The sequence below is a fragment of the Gadus morhua genome, chromosome 20 (genome assembly GCF_902167405.1).
Source record: "Gadus morhua chromosome 20, gadMor3.0, whole genome shotgun sequence".
Taxonomy (NCBI): Eukaryota; Metazoa; Chordata; class Actinopteri; order Gadiformes; family Gadidae; genus Gadus; species Gadus morhua.
The window spans coordinates 4,516,327-4,537,426 of record NC_044067.1 but is presented as its reverse complement, the minus strand read 5'-3'; the positions used below and the strand labels follow the sequence as shown (position 1 = coordinate 4,537,426).

The 21,100-nt window shown below is 48.4% G+C and overlaps 1 protein-coding gene across 3 annotated transcripts in view; it reads right to left on the bottom strand.

Moving 5' to 3' along the window:
• galnt13 (polypeptide N-acetylgalactosaminyltransferase 13) overlaps positions 1 to 21,100 on the bottom strand; it is a 39,290-nt gene that overhangs the window by 15,534 nt on the left and 2,656 nt on the right. For all 3 annotated transcript variants that reach the window (XM_030343954.1, XM_030343955.1, XM_030343956.1), the window contains exons 2-8: positions 19,009 to 19,406; positions 12,935 to 13,103; positions 10,218 to 10,384; positions 8,836 to 9,043; positions 3,049 to 3,219; positions 1,880 to 1,997; positions 1,136 to 1,316 (exon numbers count right to left, since the gene is read on the bottom strand). In XM_030343954.1, coding sequence (XP_030199814.1) covers positions 1,136 to 1,316; positions 1,880 to 1,997; positions 3,049 to 3,219; positions 8,836 to 9,043; positions 10,218 to 10,384; positions 12,935 to 13,103; positions 19,009 to 19,150 — 1,156 coding nt within the window. In that variant the 5' untranslated portion in view covers positions 19,151 to 19,406. The remainder of the gene's footprint in view (positions 1 to 1,135; positions 1,317 to 1,879; positions 1,998 to 3,048; positions 3,220 to 8,835; positions 9,044 to 10,217; positions 10,385 to 12,934; positions 13,104 to 19,008; positions 19,407 to 21,100) is intronic.

The following is a 21,100-nucleotide window of genomic DNA, read 5'->3' as shown; positions in this document are numbered from 1 at the left end:
TGTTTGTGCTCTTTTTTGCTGGAAAACTTGAGGACAGCATTGCAAAACGAGCAGGACCATGAACTGGAGGTCAAAGAGTGTTGACTCTGTTCTGCTTGAAGGCTCATGCATGATACCTACTTTACTTACTATTTACTTATCAAACAGAAGCCTTTGAAGGGGCCTTTTTGTCACAAAGGTTTGGTATGGTATGGTTGCAGTGTAAAACCAAAATACGCTAGCTAGCATTCTCCTGTTTCTAAAGTCCATCTCACAGCATATTTACCCAGACATACGAAAGACAAACAGACAAACAGAAAGACGGAGAGAGAAACTGACAGGCTGACAGGCAGTCGAACATACCCTCCACAGAGAGGCAGTTCAAGCTGACTGACCACACCGAAACCACTTCAACAAGCACATAAGAGAACTCTTTCTGTCTGGCCCTATTCACATGTGAGAAACGTGTCGATTCTAAAACCATTTTTAATCTAGATTGTATCTGGATGACCTAAATCGTCTGTTTACACTAAAGGCACAATGTAATCACAAAGTCTCAGTCTGTTTATACATTAGGGGCTGTTTTACGAGAGATCCTCACCTGAAATGCATGCACACACAAAGGTTTCATGTTTGTAACACATCCTTGGTTCGCACAATCTCAGAAAAAACATGGCGTCCATGTATCAGTTTACATTGCTTTGGATATTGATTCACGTTTAGTTATAGAATTATGTGCACCAGTGCATCATGTGCATCATATCGCATTATGATGTTTCCGATAAATTAGCATATCGTTAGCCTAATAGTATAATTGCCTACGTTATATATTGGCTAAATTGTGATATCTGCCCAACTCTACTGTACTATTGCTGCTGATTCACTGTGCTTTATTGGCTATATCTGGCCAAACTTACTGTGACAGTATAAATAAATAAATGTGTTTCCCCAAAAATGTGTTTTCAGAAAACCTGGTATAAATATGACTTAGACAATTATGCTATGAGGCTAACAAATTACTTCGCCTCTTGCCTTCTATTAGTGGACGACCGAAGACGTCTGAGCCAATCACGTGACTCGACGTTCCGGACATCAACGTATCTCTCGTCGTTCTTGATTGGCTGTAGCCTGCGTCACCTCCGGAGGCGGGGCCTACCTGGCGATATGATGTAGAAGAAATCTTTGAAGTCGTCCATCCAGACCTCGGCCAGCCGTCGGTTGTTCTTGTTGATCACCTGACCCGTTCCCCCGGGGAAGCTGTAGGGCGTGGCCTTGCGGAACACGTGACCCACGTGTGAACATGTGACGATCTCCAGGGAACCCCCGCACTGCCAGATCTGAGAGGCAAGGAGGGTGGGAGGGAGAGGGAGAGAGAGAGAGGGAGGGAGGGAGGGAGGGAGGGAGGGAGGGAGGGAGGGAGGGAGGGAGGGAGAGGGAAAGAGAGAGAGCGAGAGAGAGAGAATGTGAGACAGAGACAGACAGACAGACAGATAGACAGACAGACAGAGAGAGAGAGAAGGAGAATGTGAGACAGACAGACAGACAGACAGACAGACAGACAGACAGACAGACAGACAGACAGACAGACAGACAGACAGACAGACAGACAGACAGACAGACAGACAGACAGACAGACAGACAGACAGAGAGAGAGGGAGAGAGGGAGAGAGATTGTGAGAGAGATTGTGAGAGAGATAGAGAGAGGGAGAGAGCGAGACAGACAGAGACAGAAACAGAAAGACAATGTGAGAGAGGAACAGAGAGCAAAGAAATACAGAGAGCATAGCATAGTAGTAATAATAATCATAATAGGAATAACAATAATACTACATTTTATTGATACAGTGTTTTTCTTGGCAGCCAGAGATGATTGACAGGAGGTAGTGTTGAGGGTTCTTACCCTGAAGGACATCTCCAGGTTCTCCCCACCCCAGATGTCCATCCCTGGATCATATGTTCCTATCTCCTCAAAGTAGGACTTGTCTATAGAGAACAGACCTCCTGCCATGGTGGGGGTCCTGCACACACACACACATACACACACGCACAAACGCACACGCACAGGCACGCACACACACACACGCACACACGCAGAAACGCACAGGCACGCACACACATAGAGGCACACACGCACACACACACAAATGCACACACACGCACAAACACAAAGGCACGCACGCACGCACACACAGGCGCGCAAACACAGAGGCACACACGCATGCACACAAATGCACACACATGCACAAACGCACAGGCACGCACACATGCACACACACACAGAGGCGCGCACACACACAGAGGCACATAAGCACACACGCAAATGCACACACACGCACAAACGCACGCCAGACACACGCACACACAGGCATGCGAACACACGCACAGGCACGCGACCACAGGCACACACACACACACACACACACACAATAGTTACCAATTAGACACATTTCTAGGCCATGTTCCAAATCATTAAGAATAGAAGAAAATACATGAAGAACATGAGAAAAACGATTTTACTATTCCTTTTATTGTAGGTGGTTTAGATACATGAAAACCATGCACGGTGTCCTATGAGATCTATAAAAAACATTTTATTGATTAATAATGGTGAAAATAAATAAATAGTTATACTGCATGTGGCATCAATAGGGCAAAAACAGCCATTGAGACAGACTTAATTACTGGCTTTCTGCAGCCTCCTTGCCATGATTATAAAGAGGAGCGGGAGATGATTTATTTCCATCCAGAGAGTCAAATGACAGATATTAGTGTTTCTTTATCAGAGAAGTGTTTCATCCCCGGCGAGTCGATTCAACAGCCCGCAATTATCCACAGCACGGGAAAAAACAAAACTCTCACTCTTAGTGTTTTGGTTCATAAAAACGAGGTTTTCAAAGCGTCGTGATAGGGTTGAAAAATGGCAGCGTTCATATTTGATTTCTTCTGTTGATCCTAGAGCGCTGAAGCACTCAAAGTCAAACACTCGATCTACCTTTTATTGCTGGACAGTTTTTCTCTGGGCACCGGCTCTGACAAAAGGGGCTGCAACTTTTATTTTGAAGGGCGTACCTGACAGGAAGTGTTCGGTCCCCCTTGCGGCGGTCCATTTCCCTCTGAGGTACGGGGTACCAGCGGAAGTTGAGCTTCCAGTTGAAGCCTCCGTAGGTCATGTCGGAGCCGGCCATGTACTCAAAGGTCTCATCGCTGATCACGTCAATGATCGGACACACCACCGCCTTCCTGGGAACACCGACCAATCACGTTAAAGGGTAACAGGAACGAGGCAACGGATGAATCTGAAGCTTTGGCAATGTTGTGTACTCTTTTAAAACCTGTTTCATGATTAAGGATTACTTCCGCATTGCTCAAATTTTTTTTTATATTTCTTTTTGATTGAGTTTGGCCATTTCAATTAACATGTAGGATCGACAGAAATAAACCGTTATATTCTTATTATGAATCCATTCTTTATTTACAATTACCATTTCCTCTTGGAATACAGAAAATATTTCAGCAAACCGCACATGCAGATATTTGCAGAGCATACAAATCTGCGTTGTCCTTTTAACCTCTAATTTATGCTTAAGATAAAAAGAAAAGAAAGAGAGTGAAGTGGCTGTTATAGGTTAACCACTTGCAACAACAGCCACTGTGAATGCCCAGTACAACCTTACAGTCGTCCCCAGTAACCAAGACACAACCATTAACAAACTGCTTCCACAAAGACAGCGAAAGCCCTACTGTAACGACTACAGAACCCCTACCGAATACAACATCCTAAAACGACATCCCAGTTCAGGATTTGTTTGTAACCAGATACATGATGATACTGTACATCAAAGGCTCATTATTAAACATGTTAGGGATAATAAGTTGGCAAAAATGAATGTAATTTCTTTTTTTATCCCCGAGACCTCGTGAAGGCAGCCGTGTTCAGCCTGTCTGGTCTCAGCTAATGAGCTGCTCTGTGTTATTAATGGAGCCGAGATGCACTCAGCATATATATCTCCTGCACATAATCAAATCTGCCAGCGCACCTTATTGCTGCTGCACATACTTATAGGCATCAATATAGGGGCGGGAATCAAAAGAGAAATGGCTCCATAATACAATACAGGCTCTGAAACACGATACTAATTTCTGCCAGGCACCTGGAGCCAAATACATGTCTGTCTTAAAATACGGGATGGGCCAGTGGAAACGGGATCTATTTTAGACTTCCCAATGCAGCCTTCCCTGTTTCCCCTTGACTGACAAGACGGCCATGAAGTCAATTAAAATAACCAATTCTAAGTATACTAATAATGAGGAGGAAGCTGCAAAGGGTGGCTTCAGGTCCAGGGGACAGATGAGTTGCTTTCCTTGGCAAAGGTAAATTATGAATGCAAAATAATACCTTCCATACTTCAGCGGTTTTACAATGAGTTTCACAGCGGCTATATTTGCATGACACATGCAAACACTTGTTAATTTATACTTAAACCTATTATAAATTATAAATACACCTGTGTCTCTCCTGCACAGAGACTTCATCATCATAACACATCTGAACAAACACTTGCTTAACCTTGAATGAGTCACACATTCATTATGAATCTTGCAACCTTATGCTATCGTTTAGAGTTATTTGGGTGAGTGTCATGTTTATACAGCGTCATTTGATTTGAAGGAACACCCATATCTGACTCATGGACCCATTGTTTCTCTCTATATATATTTTAGGAGCTGTTATTTAAGGAGTGAAGATAGACAGGAAAAATGGGTCAAGTTATGATACACCACAAGTCTCACCAAGCACTAGGGTACACAGTTTGATTCCACTGTGAGCACCTTTCACGAAATCTCGTACGCTAGTGCTTGGTGGGGTCATCCCTTTGTTCCCCGTTTTTTAAAAAAAAAGGTCCTATGTTCCCCGTTTTTCCCAAAAAGGGTCCTATGTGGGGTCCTATGTTCCCAGTGGCGCAAAAAGTGGGTATGCACTATATGCAGCGCATAGGGGCGCCGAACCAGAGGGGGCGCCAAAGCGATGGAAGTAAAATTATTTCAGTCGGCATTTTCTGTATTTAACAGCGTTTGTGTACAATGATATGATGATCAATAACAGGGGAACGTCACAGATAAGGCGCCCCCCCGCTCCTTCGCCTCCCTCCCCCCCTCCTCCCCACACGGCGCTCCAGTGGCCGCCCCCTCAACTACGCCCTGGAGGCGAGCGCCAGAGTGTCTTCATTTGAACCGTATTGTCATCTGATGACACGTACCTCAATATGGAGAGGCAGAGAAGAAAGCCCTCGGGGTCACAACATAGAAAAATAAAGATTGGGAAGGTCGTTTTTATGTCAGTGTATCAAGAGGAGGCTTGTAAATATACAGGTTAGCTAAATCTACTACTAGTAAAACAACAGGTTACTGTTGTCTTGCAACTGTGTAATGATCAGAATGGAGCCTACAATTTAACGGATCGTAACAAGAAAAATAAAGGAACTTGTTTGTGGTTATTGTGGTTATGCAAGTCTTTGTTTTATGTCAATATAACCAGTAAAAACGGAGTTATAAAGTTGATACTTTATAACTGTTAATAATCCAAAATTTAATAAATTAATAATCCCAAAAAAAATAAAAAAGATTATTATCGTATCTGAATCGAGACTGAATCGTTCTACACAGTATTACGATGCATCGAAGAATCGATTATTTTTCCCACCCCTATTGGTTACTGTACTCCAACAGTTCTAACAGAGTCTATTGTTTTGCATGTAAGCTTTTTGGTGAAACTAGGGTGGTGGGGTATAATAACTGGCAGTGTCTTTCAAAGATACTGAAGCACCATGAAACAAGTGGTTACCACATAAATGCTTATCTGATGTGGAAAGAATTGGCACCCCGCTTATGCCTAGGTAAAACTATTGATAGCGAATTGCAGAGAGCCTGTTGACTCGAGTGATCGACTGCATACTCTTCCTTGCAGAAAGAAACCTGCCACTGAGGGGGACTGTGAAGATGTGAAGGGCATCTTCACTGTGTTAACATGTTTTAAATGATTCACGTGTTCCTGTCTGGCTGTTAGCCCTGTAATAGTCTGCAGCTGTGGCTCATAGATTAATTGAGCCACACCCTTTCTGGTGCTCCTTAAGAGGGCCAGAGTTCTAGACTGGAGGGCGGCTTGAGTTGTGCAAGTGACTCGACCGTTTTTAAGTAAAAATATGTTTTTACCAACAACATTGTGCGTCGAGGAAACTCTTTTTCACAGGGACAAAATGCACAGATAGGAAATCTATATACTTGGTATACTTGATCTCTTATAGCACGGTATGATGTTACACTGGCAGAGCATCTTAGAAAGGCTGCCTCTAAAAAAAACACCGGATATCTGTCCTGGTGCACTCAAAATGAATCTTTTGATTCAATATCAGAGTGTGTTTCAGGTCAAATTTGTGCCCAGATCACAGAGGGGGGGGGGGGGGGGGGGGGGGCTGCTATGTGTCTGCATACCCCCCAGAAAGTAGGCAGTTGCGCCCCTGTATGTTCCCCTGTAGCCATACATACCGGGGAACATAGGACCCTTTTCTGGGAAAAGGGTCCTATGTTCCCCGCAATCTATCAATCTTTAAAAATATTTCAACTTTGACGCGACATTCGCGTGATGACAGCCAATCGGCGTTCAACAGCGTGGCCACTGAGTGACATGTGTAACGTAACGGCCAATCAGCGTTCAACCGGCCAACTCAGTGCAGTGCAGTCCGGGGTGAACTGCAGCATGGGGGAGAAAGTGATTGTTGCCGTTTGCGACTCCCGGAGCTCTTTATATAATAGTATATAATATAATATAATTGTATAATAATATCACGGCAAAAGCTCTGTGCGCCTCCGGATGGCCGTAGCGCGGGGAGCTCTCGTAGGGATTGGGCTTCTCGGGGTTTGTTTACCGGCGTATGAATAGACTGCGTCAGGTTATCCGACGTCTCTCCCTCTTCCACAAAAGGTAAAGACATGCAATGGTAGTTATCTCGGCCGGAATTTGGCAGTTATGGGGGAACAAGTAACAGACCGGGGAACATAGAACCCTTTTTTTGAAAAAGGGTCCTATGTTCCCCGGTCACATACATATCGGGGAACATAGGACCCTTTTTGGGAAAAGCGGAGAACATAGGACCCTTTTTTTAAAAAAGGGTCCTATGTTCCCCGGTCACATACATATCGGGGAACATAGGACCCTTTTTGGGAAAAGCGGAGAACATAAGACCCTTTTTCAAAAAAAGGGTCCTATGTTCCCCAGTCTCATACAAAGTGTACGGGGAGCGTGTCTATGTTCTCCGGGTCCTATGTTCCCCGGGGAACATAGGACCCGGGAAACATAGGGATGACCCCGGTGTACGCTAGTGCTTGGTTAGCTAGCTAATGCTTGGTGTACTCTAGTGCTTGGTTAGCTAGCTAGTCATTGGTGTACGCTAGTGCTTGGTTATGCCCCGTTTACACCATCCCGCTAATGGCCGCTAATGGCCGATGGAGCACCGATGTGGAAGTCGGGGTGATTCGGGTGACATCGGGCTAAAAATGTATGATCGGGTCAATTTATCGGGGTAGCATTTACACATATCCGATGTTACAACGATAACATAACGATTTTTGCCAGGGAAGACACCCGAAGTGCGTTTGGCGTCATTTGACGTCATTTCGAATGACGCCAAACACGTCAAATGACGCGTTTGGCGTCATATGGCGTCATTTCGGGAGAAGGCAAAGGGGAGACTGGTTTAGACTGATATTTATTTATATATTTATTTATATTACAATAGCGATTTTATAATAATAGAACGCCGGTTCTAAATGGGCGAAGTACCCTGTAATTATAAAAGTAGGACATCCATCCATCACCCCCTATTTATACCCAAGTGGCAGATTGAGGGTCTTCCTTAACACAATCTGGTCACTCACAATCGTTATTTGTCTAGGGTTCTCGAGGGTCTTTCGTGTGTTGAGGTTGCCGATATAAAGACGATAAAACACGATAAAGCGCGGAAGATTAAAGAATATAGCCGATGTGCCCAGGAAAATTCCCGAACGATTTGCGATGTCTTACGTTATAATCCCGTTCTATTCCCGATTATAGCCGATTAGCCCATAGCAACACCTGGTAACCGATTCTACCCCGATAGACCCAAAATTAACAAACATGTTTGTTCTTTGTCGATGTGGCCCGATCATTGAGCATTTCTTCCCGTTGTGTAACGATGTTCCCGGGAAGAGTAACGGTGTTTCCCGATGAAACCACGCTATTTGCCGATGTTATAACGATAGCTGCTGATTTAGCCATCGGGCACCATCGGGGCCCACTATCGGGTAGGTGTAAACAGGGCATTAGCTAGCTAATGTTTGGTATACGCTAGGGCTTGGTTAGCTAGCTAATGCTTGGTGTATTCTAGTGCTTGGTTAGCTAGCTAGTCCTTGGTGTACGCTAGTGCTTGGTTAGCTAGCTAATGCTTGGTATACGCTAGTGCTTGGTTAGCTAGCTAGTCCTTGGTGTACGCTAGTGCTTGGTTAGCTAGCTAATGCTTGGTATACGCTAGTGCTTGGTTAGCTAGCTAGTCCTTGGTGTACGCTAGTGCTTGGTTAGCTAGCTAATGCTTGGTATACGCTAGTGCTTGGTTAGCTAGCTAGTCCTTGGTGTACGCTAGAGCTTGGTTAGCTAGCTAGTCCTTGGTGTACGCTAGTGCTTGGTTAGCTAGCTAATGCTTGGTATATGCTAGTGCTTGGTTAGCTAGCTAGTCCTTGGTGTACGCTAGAGCTTGGTTAGCTAGCTAGTCCTTGGTGTACGCTAGTACTTGGTTAGCTAGCTAATGCTTCCTCTGCTCCTCCTACCTGTCCTCCTTGATGCGGGCCAGCAGCGGCTCCAGCCAGCCCGCGGTGCACTCGCAGTGGGCGTCCAGGAAGGTGATGACCTGGCCCTTGGTGGCGGCGGCGCCCCGGAGCCGCGCCCGGATCAGCCCCGAGCGCTGCTCCATGCGCAGCACGCGCACCGGCACCTCCAGCGTGCGCACGTAGTTCTCCAGCTTCTTCTTCAGGAAGTCTGCGTGGAGGGGCCGGGGGCAGAAGTAAGGGGGGAGTGAGACAGGAGGGGGAGTGAGACAGGAGGGGAGTGAGACAGGAGGGGGGTGAGACAGGAGGGGAGTGAGACAGGAGGGGGAGTGAGACAAAAGGGGAGTGAGACAGGAGGGGGGTGAGACAGAGGGGGAGTGAGACAGGAGGGGGAGTGAGACAGGAGGGGAGTGAGACAGGAGGGGGGTGAGACAGGAGGGGGAGTGAGACAAAAGGGGAGTGAGACAGGAGGGGAGTGAGACAGGAGGGGAGTGAGACAGGAGGGGGAGTGAGACATGAGGGGAGTGAGACAGGAGGGGGGTGAGACAGGAGGGGGAGTGAGACAAAAGGGGAGTGAGACGGGAGGGGGAGTGAGACAAAAGGGGAGTGAGACAGGAGGGGGAGTGAGACAGGAGGGGAGTGAGACAGGAGGTGGAGTGAGACAAAAGGGGAGTGAGACAGGAGGGGGGGGTGGGACATAGAAGGAGTGAGACAGGAGGGGGAGTGAGACATAGAGGGAGTGAGACAGGAGGGGGAGTGAGACATAGAGGGAGTGAGACAGGAGGGGGAGTGAGACATAGAGGGAGTGAGACAGGAGGGGGAGTGAGACAAAAGGGGAGTGAGACAGGAGGGGAGTGAGACAAAAGGGGAGTGAGTAGGGTGGGCGTGTGGGACATAGGGGGAATGAGACAGGAGGGGGAGTGTGAGACACGGTGTGAGTGAGACAGAGGGGGGTCGAGACAGAGGGGGAGTGAGACAGGAGGGGGAGTGAGATACAGTGTGAGTGAGACAGAGAGGGATTCAGACACAGTGTGAGTGGGAAGGACGGGGAGTGAAAAGGATGGGGAATGAGACGCGGAGAGTGAGACGGATGGCGAATGAGACGGAGGGTGGAGTGAGACGGAGGCGGAGTGAGACGGGAGCGGATTGAGACGGGGAAGCGTTAGCACTGCGAGACATCACGCAGTGCTAACGCTAGGCTAGCGGGTTGTGGAGCGTTTTTTGAGCACTTGGTGCAAACCCCAATGTCCTACTAAAGGACGCCCCTCAGCCCCGACCTGCTCCTTAGTGACACACGCCCCACTCACTGTGAGAGCGTGAGAGACAGTAGTGTCTAAACAGAAGTCGGGAGGATGGGGTGTGTGTGGCGGCGGCGGCGGTCCCACCTCTCTCGCTGGCGTCGTCCACCAGCAGGATCTCCAGCAGCAGGTGGCGGGGCGAGCGCGTGATGACGCTGTGCACCGTCCGCAGCAGCGTGCTCCACGCCTCGTTGTGGAACACGATCACGATGCTGGTGGTCGGCAGGTCGTCGGCGAACACCTTGCTCTTACACCTGGACGGGAGGGAGGGAGGGGAGGGAGGAGAGGGAGGGAGGGAGGGGAGGGGAGGGGAGGGAGGTGGGGAGGGGAGGGAGGGAGGGAGGAGGGAGGGAGGGGAGGGAGGGAGGGGAGGGAGGGAGGAGGGGATTGAGGGAGGGGAGGGAGGGAGGCAACAAGCAAGAAAGAAAGGATGGAAGGAAGGAAGAAGAATGAAGGAAAGAAAGTAGGAAACGGAAGGAAGAAAGATGGAAACGAAGGACAATATGAAAGATTTAGTTCCCCCCAGTGAAGCCCTCCCAGCAGCAGCTGGTCTTTGTGGAAGATGATTGAGGGAAGTCGAAACCAACCTCCGCCACCGTTCCAGGAAACAGTCAAACCTGTTACCACCGTGTTTTGGCACAGCGCCTGTAAACACACACCACGCTCCGTTTGCCGCCCTACCCCAGCGCCGGCCCGACGTCTCGGCCGCATCCAGCGAGCGAGGACGAGGCTGAGTGGTGGGCCGGGCCCCGCGCGGGGGATCATGTGAAATAACAACGATCTGACGGCTAGAAACAGCGAGCGGAGAGAGAGTCGGGGTGGGAAGTGACGGATCGTGACAGCAGCCAGTGGAGCAGAGAACAGAAACGCGGCTCATTCCGCTCCAGTCAAGGTGACAGCGCCCGAGTGACACAACTAGGCCACCTAGGTGCCCATTAAGACGTCTCCGTCCCCCGGCCGAGCCGATGGATGTCAGCGGTGCAGACTTCCCCTTTGTCTTGAGCCCGTAAAGCCGCAGACTCCCTCCGCGAGGGTTCAGCGGTGGCTGGTGTTTTTAATGACTGCTCCGCAGTCGCTCGATGGAATGTGATGAATAGGCCGGAGAGTTAAGCTAGTTATGAATGCAGAGCGTTTCGTACGAAACCGGTGAACATTGGGATCATTCTGTGAAGATAATCGACATAAAAGTTAATTTTATCGCGTTATTCTTAAGGGAGGACTGCAAAGTCATGGGCAAAGTCAATGTAGTTTCTTCATAGGGACGAAGTTAACTCCTTGGGAATCGTTCACATGAGTAAACTGCGCTTCAGAGTCCCTGAGCGCCGCCTGAATCAAACGGCGGTTTCCGATAGTTTGCGTCGAGTTTGAACTGACCCCTGAAACGGCACTTCTGAGAGGAGCGCGTCGCCGTGCAGACGAATGTGCTGCTCTTGTCGCCCACACACTGCCCTGTGAACGTGGTACCGGCGGACAAAAGTGAACCTACGTAAACGTACGTTCAGCCATCGAATGCAAGCGTCTCCCGGCTCCGGCGCTCACAATGCAAAGTAATTACAACACTTATTTTTTTGTGAGGGCAGCTGACACAATTAAGAATGAAAGAGATAACATCTCATTAAGCACTGCCACATAATGGAGGGCCGGGCTGAAATCACAGAGACTTCGAAAGCGGAAAGCTAATTACGAAAAGGCGTTTTCCTTCCGTGGGCGGGATTGTATCATTGTCAAATTGGAGGAGATGTTTAGCTCGGGGCTACAATACGGTCTTTGATCACAGCTTCATCCCGATCTGAGACATCCGTCTCTCCGCGAGACGAGAGAGAGATCCCCGGCTGACACGTCGGGTTACTGAGAGGACTTTACAACGGCAGGGAGCTCCAAGGTTCACACGGTTCCACAGCAGTTGTCGCGACGGCTAGACGAGTCGAGGGAGCTGAGGGCTATCTCTCTACGCCAAATGAATGACAAGCAGCCCAAGTAAAGACATATATATATAACCTAGGCAGTCATGTTCTCACTGTGAAGGCTCACAGAGTCTCAAAGTTGGTAATGGTGTATAAAGGTGTAAGGACGGTGCGTTGTATGGGAGCCAGAAGTTAGTGTGGCTAAGGGTAAAGGCCGGGCAGTGTCCTGGAATCAGGATCAATCTGACAGCGGAACTGAGGGCAGCTCCGACAATGCTCCTAAACAACATCTTAAAACAGAGCTTCTTTAGTTTAGCTTTCTCCTCATACGGAAAAGGTGCTGTTGGTAAGATTTAAGCCATCGCCATCCATCAGCTTTTAGTGAGTGAAATAACCTGTGAGGATATCCGTTTGGAGTTGACTGCCTGCCTCTGTATGAGACCATTTGGAGTTAAGACCGCGCCCAGTTAATTTCTGACCAATCGGGGTATCTGACCATTTCGATTTTAGATCACAGTCGGAGGTCTCTTTCCTGATTAGTTCGGGGAATACATTTGCCTTTCAATCTGAGGTGAGTTTTATCGGTTGTCTAGTTTTAAATCTCTTTTCGCTTATTCCCTTTACAACGCCTAAATCGTTCCAACAGCCCCTTGATGTGTAATCTTGTTTCCCTCACTCAAGCGTCTGAAATATATCTCTGCGATAATGATTGTTGTTCAGTTATTTTATACTTTATTCTTGCATTGAGTTGCATTGTTTCTCTTATGAAGCCCAAAAAGTGCGATATAGATCAAGTTTTAGTGATGATATGATATATCAATTGAGTGTTCAATTCATTGTTCAAATCATTGATTCATCGATTGACCGATTCATCGATGGATTGATTGACTGTGCACTCACCCGTCGAGCCTAACGTCTGGCAGGCTGCGGTTCAGCGCGATCATGTCGCTGGCCATCAGGTTGAACTGGTTGATCTTAAACATCTCCTTCATCTTGTCCTGGGAGTCCTTTGGGATGTTGACCGCCTTGCCCATCTCCCCCGGACCCTCGTGGCTCCGGGAGATCACCGCTGGGGGGGGGGAGGGGGGAGAACGTCGGGAGGTCAGGGACCTAAACCTAAATTCATAGACCAATCGTCTCTCTCTATATATATGTCAGGAGCTGTTGTGCCTTTACCGACAGGACGGTGAAGACAGGAAAGATGGGGTAACTTATGTTACCCCATCTAACATCACCAATCAAGGAGGGTAGGAGAAGCAGAGGAGGAGAAGGGGCTTAATGTGAGGACAGGACTCTTCTCAGGGGGCCGTCTTGGCTAGGTAGTGCTGCTAACCTAGCACTAGCCTACACAGGCTATTCCACTGTGTCCACTGTGTTCCTAGCTAGCTAGTGCTTGGTGTACGCTGGTGCTTGGTTAGCTAGCTAGTGCCGCTCACCCTTTACGGAAGCTCCTCCGTCAATAGAGACACAAGGGTATGAGACGCAACATGGTGTAAGCGTCTCTTCACACCAACCTCTATGGTGCTTTTATAAAATACGTTTCACGAGGCAAGTGGAAAACATTACGGCGTGCGAGGGCACCCCATGTTTTCGTCGCAGTTTTGGAAGAGCTGAAAATTATGCCATGTTTTTTCAGAAGTGTAGTGTGTTCAATTGTGTAAAGAGGAAGAGTGTAGCAAAGGGAAAGGATTATGCACCGTTTACCTTTACATTTCTCTCGCCTGACATTTATGGTTCTGCCATCCCAACAGAACATCCCATATACACTTAATACACATTAAGGCGACCTATTTTTATACTAGCGCTCACCTCTCACTCAGCAGCACATTACTGGCAGGCGCTACAGCACTGCAGTCCCCATCGCTCGCACACATGCACTCCCAGCTCCCATCATTATCACACACACACCGGGAAAATATATCTGCGTCTCTGCCTCTCTCTCAAACACACACACACACGCACGCACGCGCACATGCGCGCACACACACACTCACACACAATCAAGCCAGGACTATGTATCTGGTGTCTCTACCTCTCTCTCCCTCACTCTTAAACACACACAACACGAGAATATATATATGCATCTCTGCCGCTCTCTGAAACGCACAAACACACACACACACATTCACACTAGGAGTATATATCTGGTGTCTCTATCTCCCTATCTCTCTCAGACACACACACACAAATGCACTAATACAAAGGCCTCTCTCTCTCTCTCTCTCTCTCTCTCTCTCTCTCTCTCTCTCTCTCTCTCTGTCTAATAATCTCTCTGAGTAAATGCAGCGATTTCCTCTCAATGGCCCCACACAATTCACACGAGTCACGTGAGCTCAGGTTAAGAGGATTCCAGGCCGACCCCTGACCCCCTGATTCTCCTCTTTATGCTGTGTTGTCGACTTCCCCCCCCACACACACACACACACACTCCTTTTCTCAATGGAGCTTCCTGACACGCTCCATTAGGCCGCTGTCTTAAATCTGATGGGCTTGGCCACAGATCTGATCAGGATTATTGGGCAACCTGTCCGTCACGTCCAGAGCTCTGCAGGGCACGGCCCCACTGTGTTATTCTGCAGGTGAGCCTTCGTATCGACGCCAAAGCCTGTTTGACTGAGGAGTAGGCGGAGGTAACATCCAGTTTTTCTTCCTCCTGTTAGGAGGAGCATAATGCCGGGACAAATTAACTGACATTGAAACCCAAAGACTAGGAAATCGTTTTCAACGTAATTATTTGTCAACTCTTTTGATTTATTTGAAAGTCTTCAAATATTAACAACACCATGCCACACCATAATCAATAAAGGAAGACCTATTCCATATATATCCTGTAAGAGAGAGCTTCTAAGCTTGCATTTGAATATGGTGTTCACTCTATCCTATTGAATAATTGACCATGGATTCCTGCATGAAGAGCAGGTGTACACCAGGTCATGAGTCTCCCTCTAGACAGCTTGTCTACGCCGAGCAGCGAGAGCTGGGGAGTAAACAGCAGCTTCAAGGCTGACCCTGAAAACCTCAGGAACTTCTGACCGCTGCTAATCAGTGCTGGAGTCTGCTATCGATAAAGGGATAGCTTCACGATGTGTTGGGTTAAACATCTCACGCCGACAAAGACATGGCCACAAGAGAAAGTTACAGGTGATGAGAGGCACGACTTGAAGACCGCTTATGTTTTTTTCCAACTGAATAAAATAAAAGCAAAGGTGTAAATACGTTTAGAAATAGTAGAGGTGAATACAAAGTTTGAAATCAAACTAATGCCTGTTTTTTTTTAACATTTTCGGTACTGATCAATGGATTCAGCAGACCACCTTGACAAAGTCGGAATAACCAGTCACACATCCATAATGAATATTATACATTAATATTCATCAACGAGCCAGATTTGTTCCCCTGGTACTGAGCCTTGATGCACATCGCTTCACTTCACCTACAGAGGACAAAGAGCCTCCATGATGAGCCACGACCACAATCCACCGAGAAGAAAACAGAGGAGTTAGACTCCCAGGAGCTTCGGTCTCGCCCAGCAACCCTGCCTGCAGCGTGGGCCCGACATCCCGCCAACACTCAGCCCTAATAAGTCTTCTGGGCCCTGAACACCTCCAGATACGGGAGCCCAGCGAGAGGCTTCCGCTGTCCTCTCCACTCCGGCGAAGCACAAGACGCTCGCTCGTGTGTAATGGTTCACCGGTTGTTTCATTGCATCTTTTATTGTAGGTTTGGCTGGCCGCTTTGATCCGCCCATACCTCACCCCAACAAGACACAGGTCAGTTTTCTTGTTATTGTTTCTTTGCATAAACTGATTGGACCTTTATATAACCTCGTTCATATAACCACTTAAAACACTAGTTTATGAGGAGGGCTTTGTGGATTTCATTAGAAACAGTTGATTAAAAGTTCCCCCGATCAAAGTCCCTGCGCGTTCCCCAGGCAGAAGTCTGCGTCTGCCTGGCTAGACAGACAGATTGCTCTGATCAAATTCAAACACGCCGCTAATTATCCTCACGTCCACGCGAGCGTGCGTGCCTACACAGAGGAGCCCCCGCACCACGGACCCCCCCCCCCCCACCTTGCGACAGCCGGAACACATCGCATCACTGCACCAACCCAAAGACTTTTCTAAGCAGCGTTCGATACGCCGCGTTGATTAACCATGCATGATTCATACGGCGCTCAACCCTCCACGTTTGAGGAGTTCTGATTGCCCGACATGAGCCGTTACCGGTCCTCAGCGTCCACGTGCCTGGCTGAGTATCTGCAGCACCGGCGGGATCCAAACGCTCACCCCCCGTGGAAGTGCTGATCCGCGGGCAGACCTGGCTATCAACCGTTCCCCCAGCACCGCCTCAACCTCCCACAGCTACCTCTTCACGCTGCATTTAGTCTGTGCGATCATGCAGTCTGAGGATTTATTTATTTATTTTTACTTTGTAAGACACTTGTATCACGGGTCTGAGTGAGTGATGAGTGATGCTGTGGATACCCCCCCCCCCCCCCCAAGAGTCTTTCCAACGGGTCAGAGCCGAAGGAGGTGTGGTTCACACACACACACACACACACACACACACACACACACACACACACACACACACACACACACACACACACACACACACACACACACACACACACACATAGACACACACTATTAGACTGCACCTCTCCACAGTCTATTTCCAGCCAAATGATGATGACCGACCATCTTTACCCACGATTGCTTCAGGGGCCAGGATAAAGAAATGGCCAAGCACTGAAGAATGTTGAAATGAGATATGAGCCTTTTTTCTAAACATAACTTTTGCTGAGGTTGATACGTTTGAAGAAAGACTGTAGATTGCCCTTTGTCAACGTAGGAAAGGTTATATTCGTTCAAGGAAAAGCAAACATTAGAAATACTTGAGTGTTGAAAAATCCATAATTCATTCTGGAAGAACAGTCTTCTTATGTTTCATAAAGAAAAAGCCATAATGAACAGAACGGATTCTGGGATTGCGCGCACGTATTGAATAAAGCCGAGCGGTGTTTTGATCTCCTCACCACAGCTCGTTTTACCCTCCCTACAATGACCTCGCAGGGATCAGGTTAAAATCAATATCCAACAGTTCACTATAGAGGTCCATTCTAGAGACCAACACAGGCCTGTCGTGGTTGAGTCATTACTAAATCAGTAGAAACTGATCCGGACATTGAAGATGAGATACGTTGTGCTTTCACAACTTTGGCAAACCGAACGGATCGCCTTTTGACTTTGATGGAGATTCACGATGGCTCCCAAAGCCCTGAGTGTGTAAACACCCGACAGTGAAACCGTTCAAGGCAAACTCTAACACATGTCTTAGCCTTCATTTGCACCAAATCAGGCGTTGCGGCAATTACCGCAAACTGCGGCAATTACCGCAAACTGCAGCGTTGAGGTGGGAGTGTCAGTTCCTGGCCCGTTTCTGTGACATAACGTTGTGAACTTAAACCCCTCGGGTGGTTTAAGTTCAGTTCTGGAAAGGACGGAGGTGACCGGTCTCTCTTCTGTCTTCAGGGTTTATCGTAAACAGTCATAAACCACAATGCTAATGTTACGTGGTAGGCAAGGTTCTGCTTCCCGTGGGTGTCTGCCGGTCTGATCGCTGGCCTGACGTAATTGTTTATTCTAGATAGTTGATTCAGTTTCAATTCTTTCACAGCCCCATGCGGACTCACACCGCCGCAGCTTAAAGGCATTACCCCCATTCAAAAGAACGGTTGAACCGGCCTTTTCGCCCGCAACGCCTGATCCTGTGCTAGCCAGACCTTAAAAAAGGGACACTCTGGAAGATAGGATGTGTCGATCGCAGGAGGGATTCGTACTGGCTTAGCATCCTCAACCTCCTCAGCCTCCCCATCACCCACAGGCTCCACGAACTCACACATAACAAACACTGGGATTTGCTTCCCCTACGGGATTATGATATAACAGCTCAGCAGACAGCGGTGTTGAGAGGTGAGCGTTTGGATGATGTTTCACGGCTTTTCAACAGAATAGCGATTTGTCCCGTTTATTTGAATGCAGGGCTGGTTTGGTGTTTCAACGTCTGGTTTTAATGGTGCAGCAGAAGACGAATGCTGATAAAATAAGACTTCTGTCCTCCCTTTTCTCTATGAGCCTTCTGTCCCCCGTTTTCTCTTTGCACCATCTTAAGGTTGCGCCGTCTATTTAGATTTGTATCGATCTTGACACACTTATTGATCGCATGACGTAACCCAGCAGCAGACACCCCGTGCGCGCCGTGTAACGGGAGACCTCCGCGCTTCTGTGTGTGTGCGTACGTGTTTGTGTGCGTTTGTGTCTTCAAATCTCCGCCGAGGACCATTAACTCTCTCTGCAGCGTCTTCCCACCTCGTTCCCCGGTTTAAAGCGTCCCAGCCAGCCTCTCTGGGAGCCCGCTTACTTGAGGAAGGAAGGAAATAGCCTGCTAAAGAGGGCTGGCCCGCAGCCGCGGTTCAGGCTAATAAACTCATTGTCCCAGATAGCCAGCCAGGGGACCACATCCAAGGGCTTTCTCTATCAGGCCAATTTAACGTTTAAGTCTTTCGCCCTGAGGATCCATTAACTCCACATATCAAACTCCTTGGCCAAAAATAGACATTTGTGGGGTCGGTGAAACCATGCAGTCCAACACAAATGCAAATGAGTAGAACAAATACCCACCCGAACACTCGGTGCCACAGCACAGTCTGAACACACACACACACACACACACACACACACAGACACAGACACAGACACAGACACACACACACACACACACACACACACACACACACACACACACACACACACACACACACACACACACACACACGTAACAAACCGCCTCTTTAGCCTTGTTTCTAGTGGTCCAGAAGGCAACAAGGAACAAGCACATAAAGGTCAAAGGATGGTTGTTCCTTTGGGGGGGAGGAGGGCGGGGCTTGGGGGGGGGGGACTACGACTCACCTCTGAGCGCAGGCAGGAGCGAGCGGTCCTTCCTGTCGTCACATTTGTTGCACTCGCTGAAGTAGAGCAGCAGGAAGACGTCCACCAGCACCCACACCAGAGAGGTGGTGAGCACCACCTTACAGTACACAAACCGCCGCATATCAGCACCGGGACGGACGGAGGGACGGACGGAGGGACGGACGCACGGACGGACGGACGGACCGAGGGGCCGACGGCCGGAGGGACAGGGCGAAGGTGAAGGGGGGGTCGGGGTAGGTGGTGGTTTAAGTGTTCAGAAGTGAGACGTCTGCTGCTGCTGCTGCTGCTGCTGCTGCCGGTGGCGCTGGCTGGCTGGGAGGTCAGGGCGGGCCGACAGGGGCAGGTTCGAAGACAGCTGGAGAACACACATCATCCCACTGTGGAGGGGAGGAGGGGAGGGGAGAGGGAGGTAGAAGGAGAGGCATCAGTGTGGCCTTGTGTCCACTCAGCGGTTTTCGCGGCGACCACTAGCGGAGGGCTTCTGTAGAAGGGGTCGTAAGGTCAAGAAGCTAACAGGAGCACGGAAAAAAGAGCCCGGGTGAGGGAAAAGATGGAGCGTACAAGTTCAAAGTGTTTTGAGATGAAAGAGACGTTTAAAAAGGATCCTGTGGCGGGGATGGACAAGTAAACAAGGTGTATTCGCGTGGCTACTCTCTTGTTTTGCCCGTTTCTCTGTGTTTTTGTGGACTCCCCAAGATCTGTGTCCATCTAATGCATTTCATTCATCTGCACAGCCACCCCCCCCCCCCCCCTTCCCCCCCCCCCCCCCCCACCCCCACTGAAAGGATAAGTGACGGCAAATGATGCTGTCGAGCTTTCATCAGTGACCAGGTCTTGGCAGATAGCTTTCAGCCCCAACATAGTGTTTAGGGAAAACAGAAATGACATGGGCATGAAATGCACACTCTAATGAAAATGTAAATTGTTGAGTATCAGAATTACTTTCCAAGCATTATGCGCATAGCCGTGCAACACATGAAAGAAAGCAATCTGGACCCATTCAGGACCCCATAAGATTTGAGTACCTGGCCTCAGACTGCAGGATACACACATTGCGAGATAGGCTATCATTTGAATTTGAATTTCCCCTGTGGATCAATAAAGTATTCATGAAACCAAAATATGGTCTAGAGTATTTACAAAATTATGTATTTTGAGGCCAAGGGTTTTTGAAAGCAAGTTATGAAAATAAATAAAGTCTCACTCTGGATGTTAACATTTTCGAAAGTGGGCTTTTGGAGATGTTTGTGTTTGTGAATGTCTTATAAACGCACACCTTTATGTTTCCTTAGAAAAGTCGACAACATATCCTTGCTTTCGGTACCCATGAAGACAACGCCTTCAGAATCCATTACAGACAAGGTGACAATCCCATTCCCTTATCATACCCTTCCCTCAGTCTAGAGCCGGCTGACAGCACTCCTCACACACACACACACACACACACACACACACACACACACACACACACACACACACACACACACACACACACACACACACACACACACACACACACACACACACACACACATCCACCTTCTGTGCTTTCTTACGCCTGCACCGTCTATCCCCGGTGCTGACACTCAGCCCTGGGCTAGACTGTGTTGTCTCATTTCAACAACAAGGCTGCCTGGGCCCAGCTGCATCGCACGCGTTTGATCCCGGTGCAGCTGATAATCAGGACCCCAGCACAACAGCTTCCTCCGGCTCCTCCAGACAGGCGGCAGATGGACACCTTGACGGGCCTCACAGCCGCTCAGCGAGAGATAAGCAATCAGCACAGTCCAATCAACACAGGTGGAGGCTACGGACTGCGTTGATTGGACGCCATCCCAGGTTCTGATGAGGCGTTTAGATAAGTGTTTGTGTTTATGGGCTCGTCTATAAAAGAAACGTTGCTTTGACGATGAGATGAAAATCAAAGTACGGTAGTATCGTAACATGCAGAGGATAAGTATGTTAGACTAATATCTGTCTACTGTCTATTTGTCTATGTACCCGTCTGTCTATGTTGTGTGAAAATCTGCCTGGCTATATGGTACCTGTCTATATACCGTGCGACTCTGTC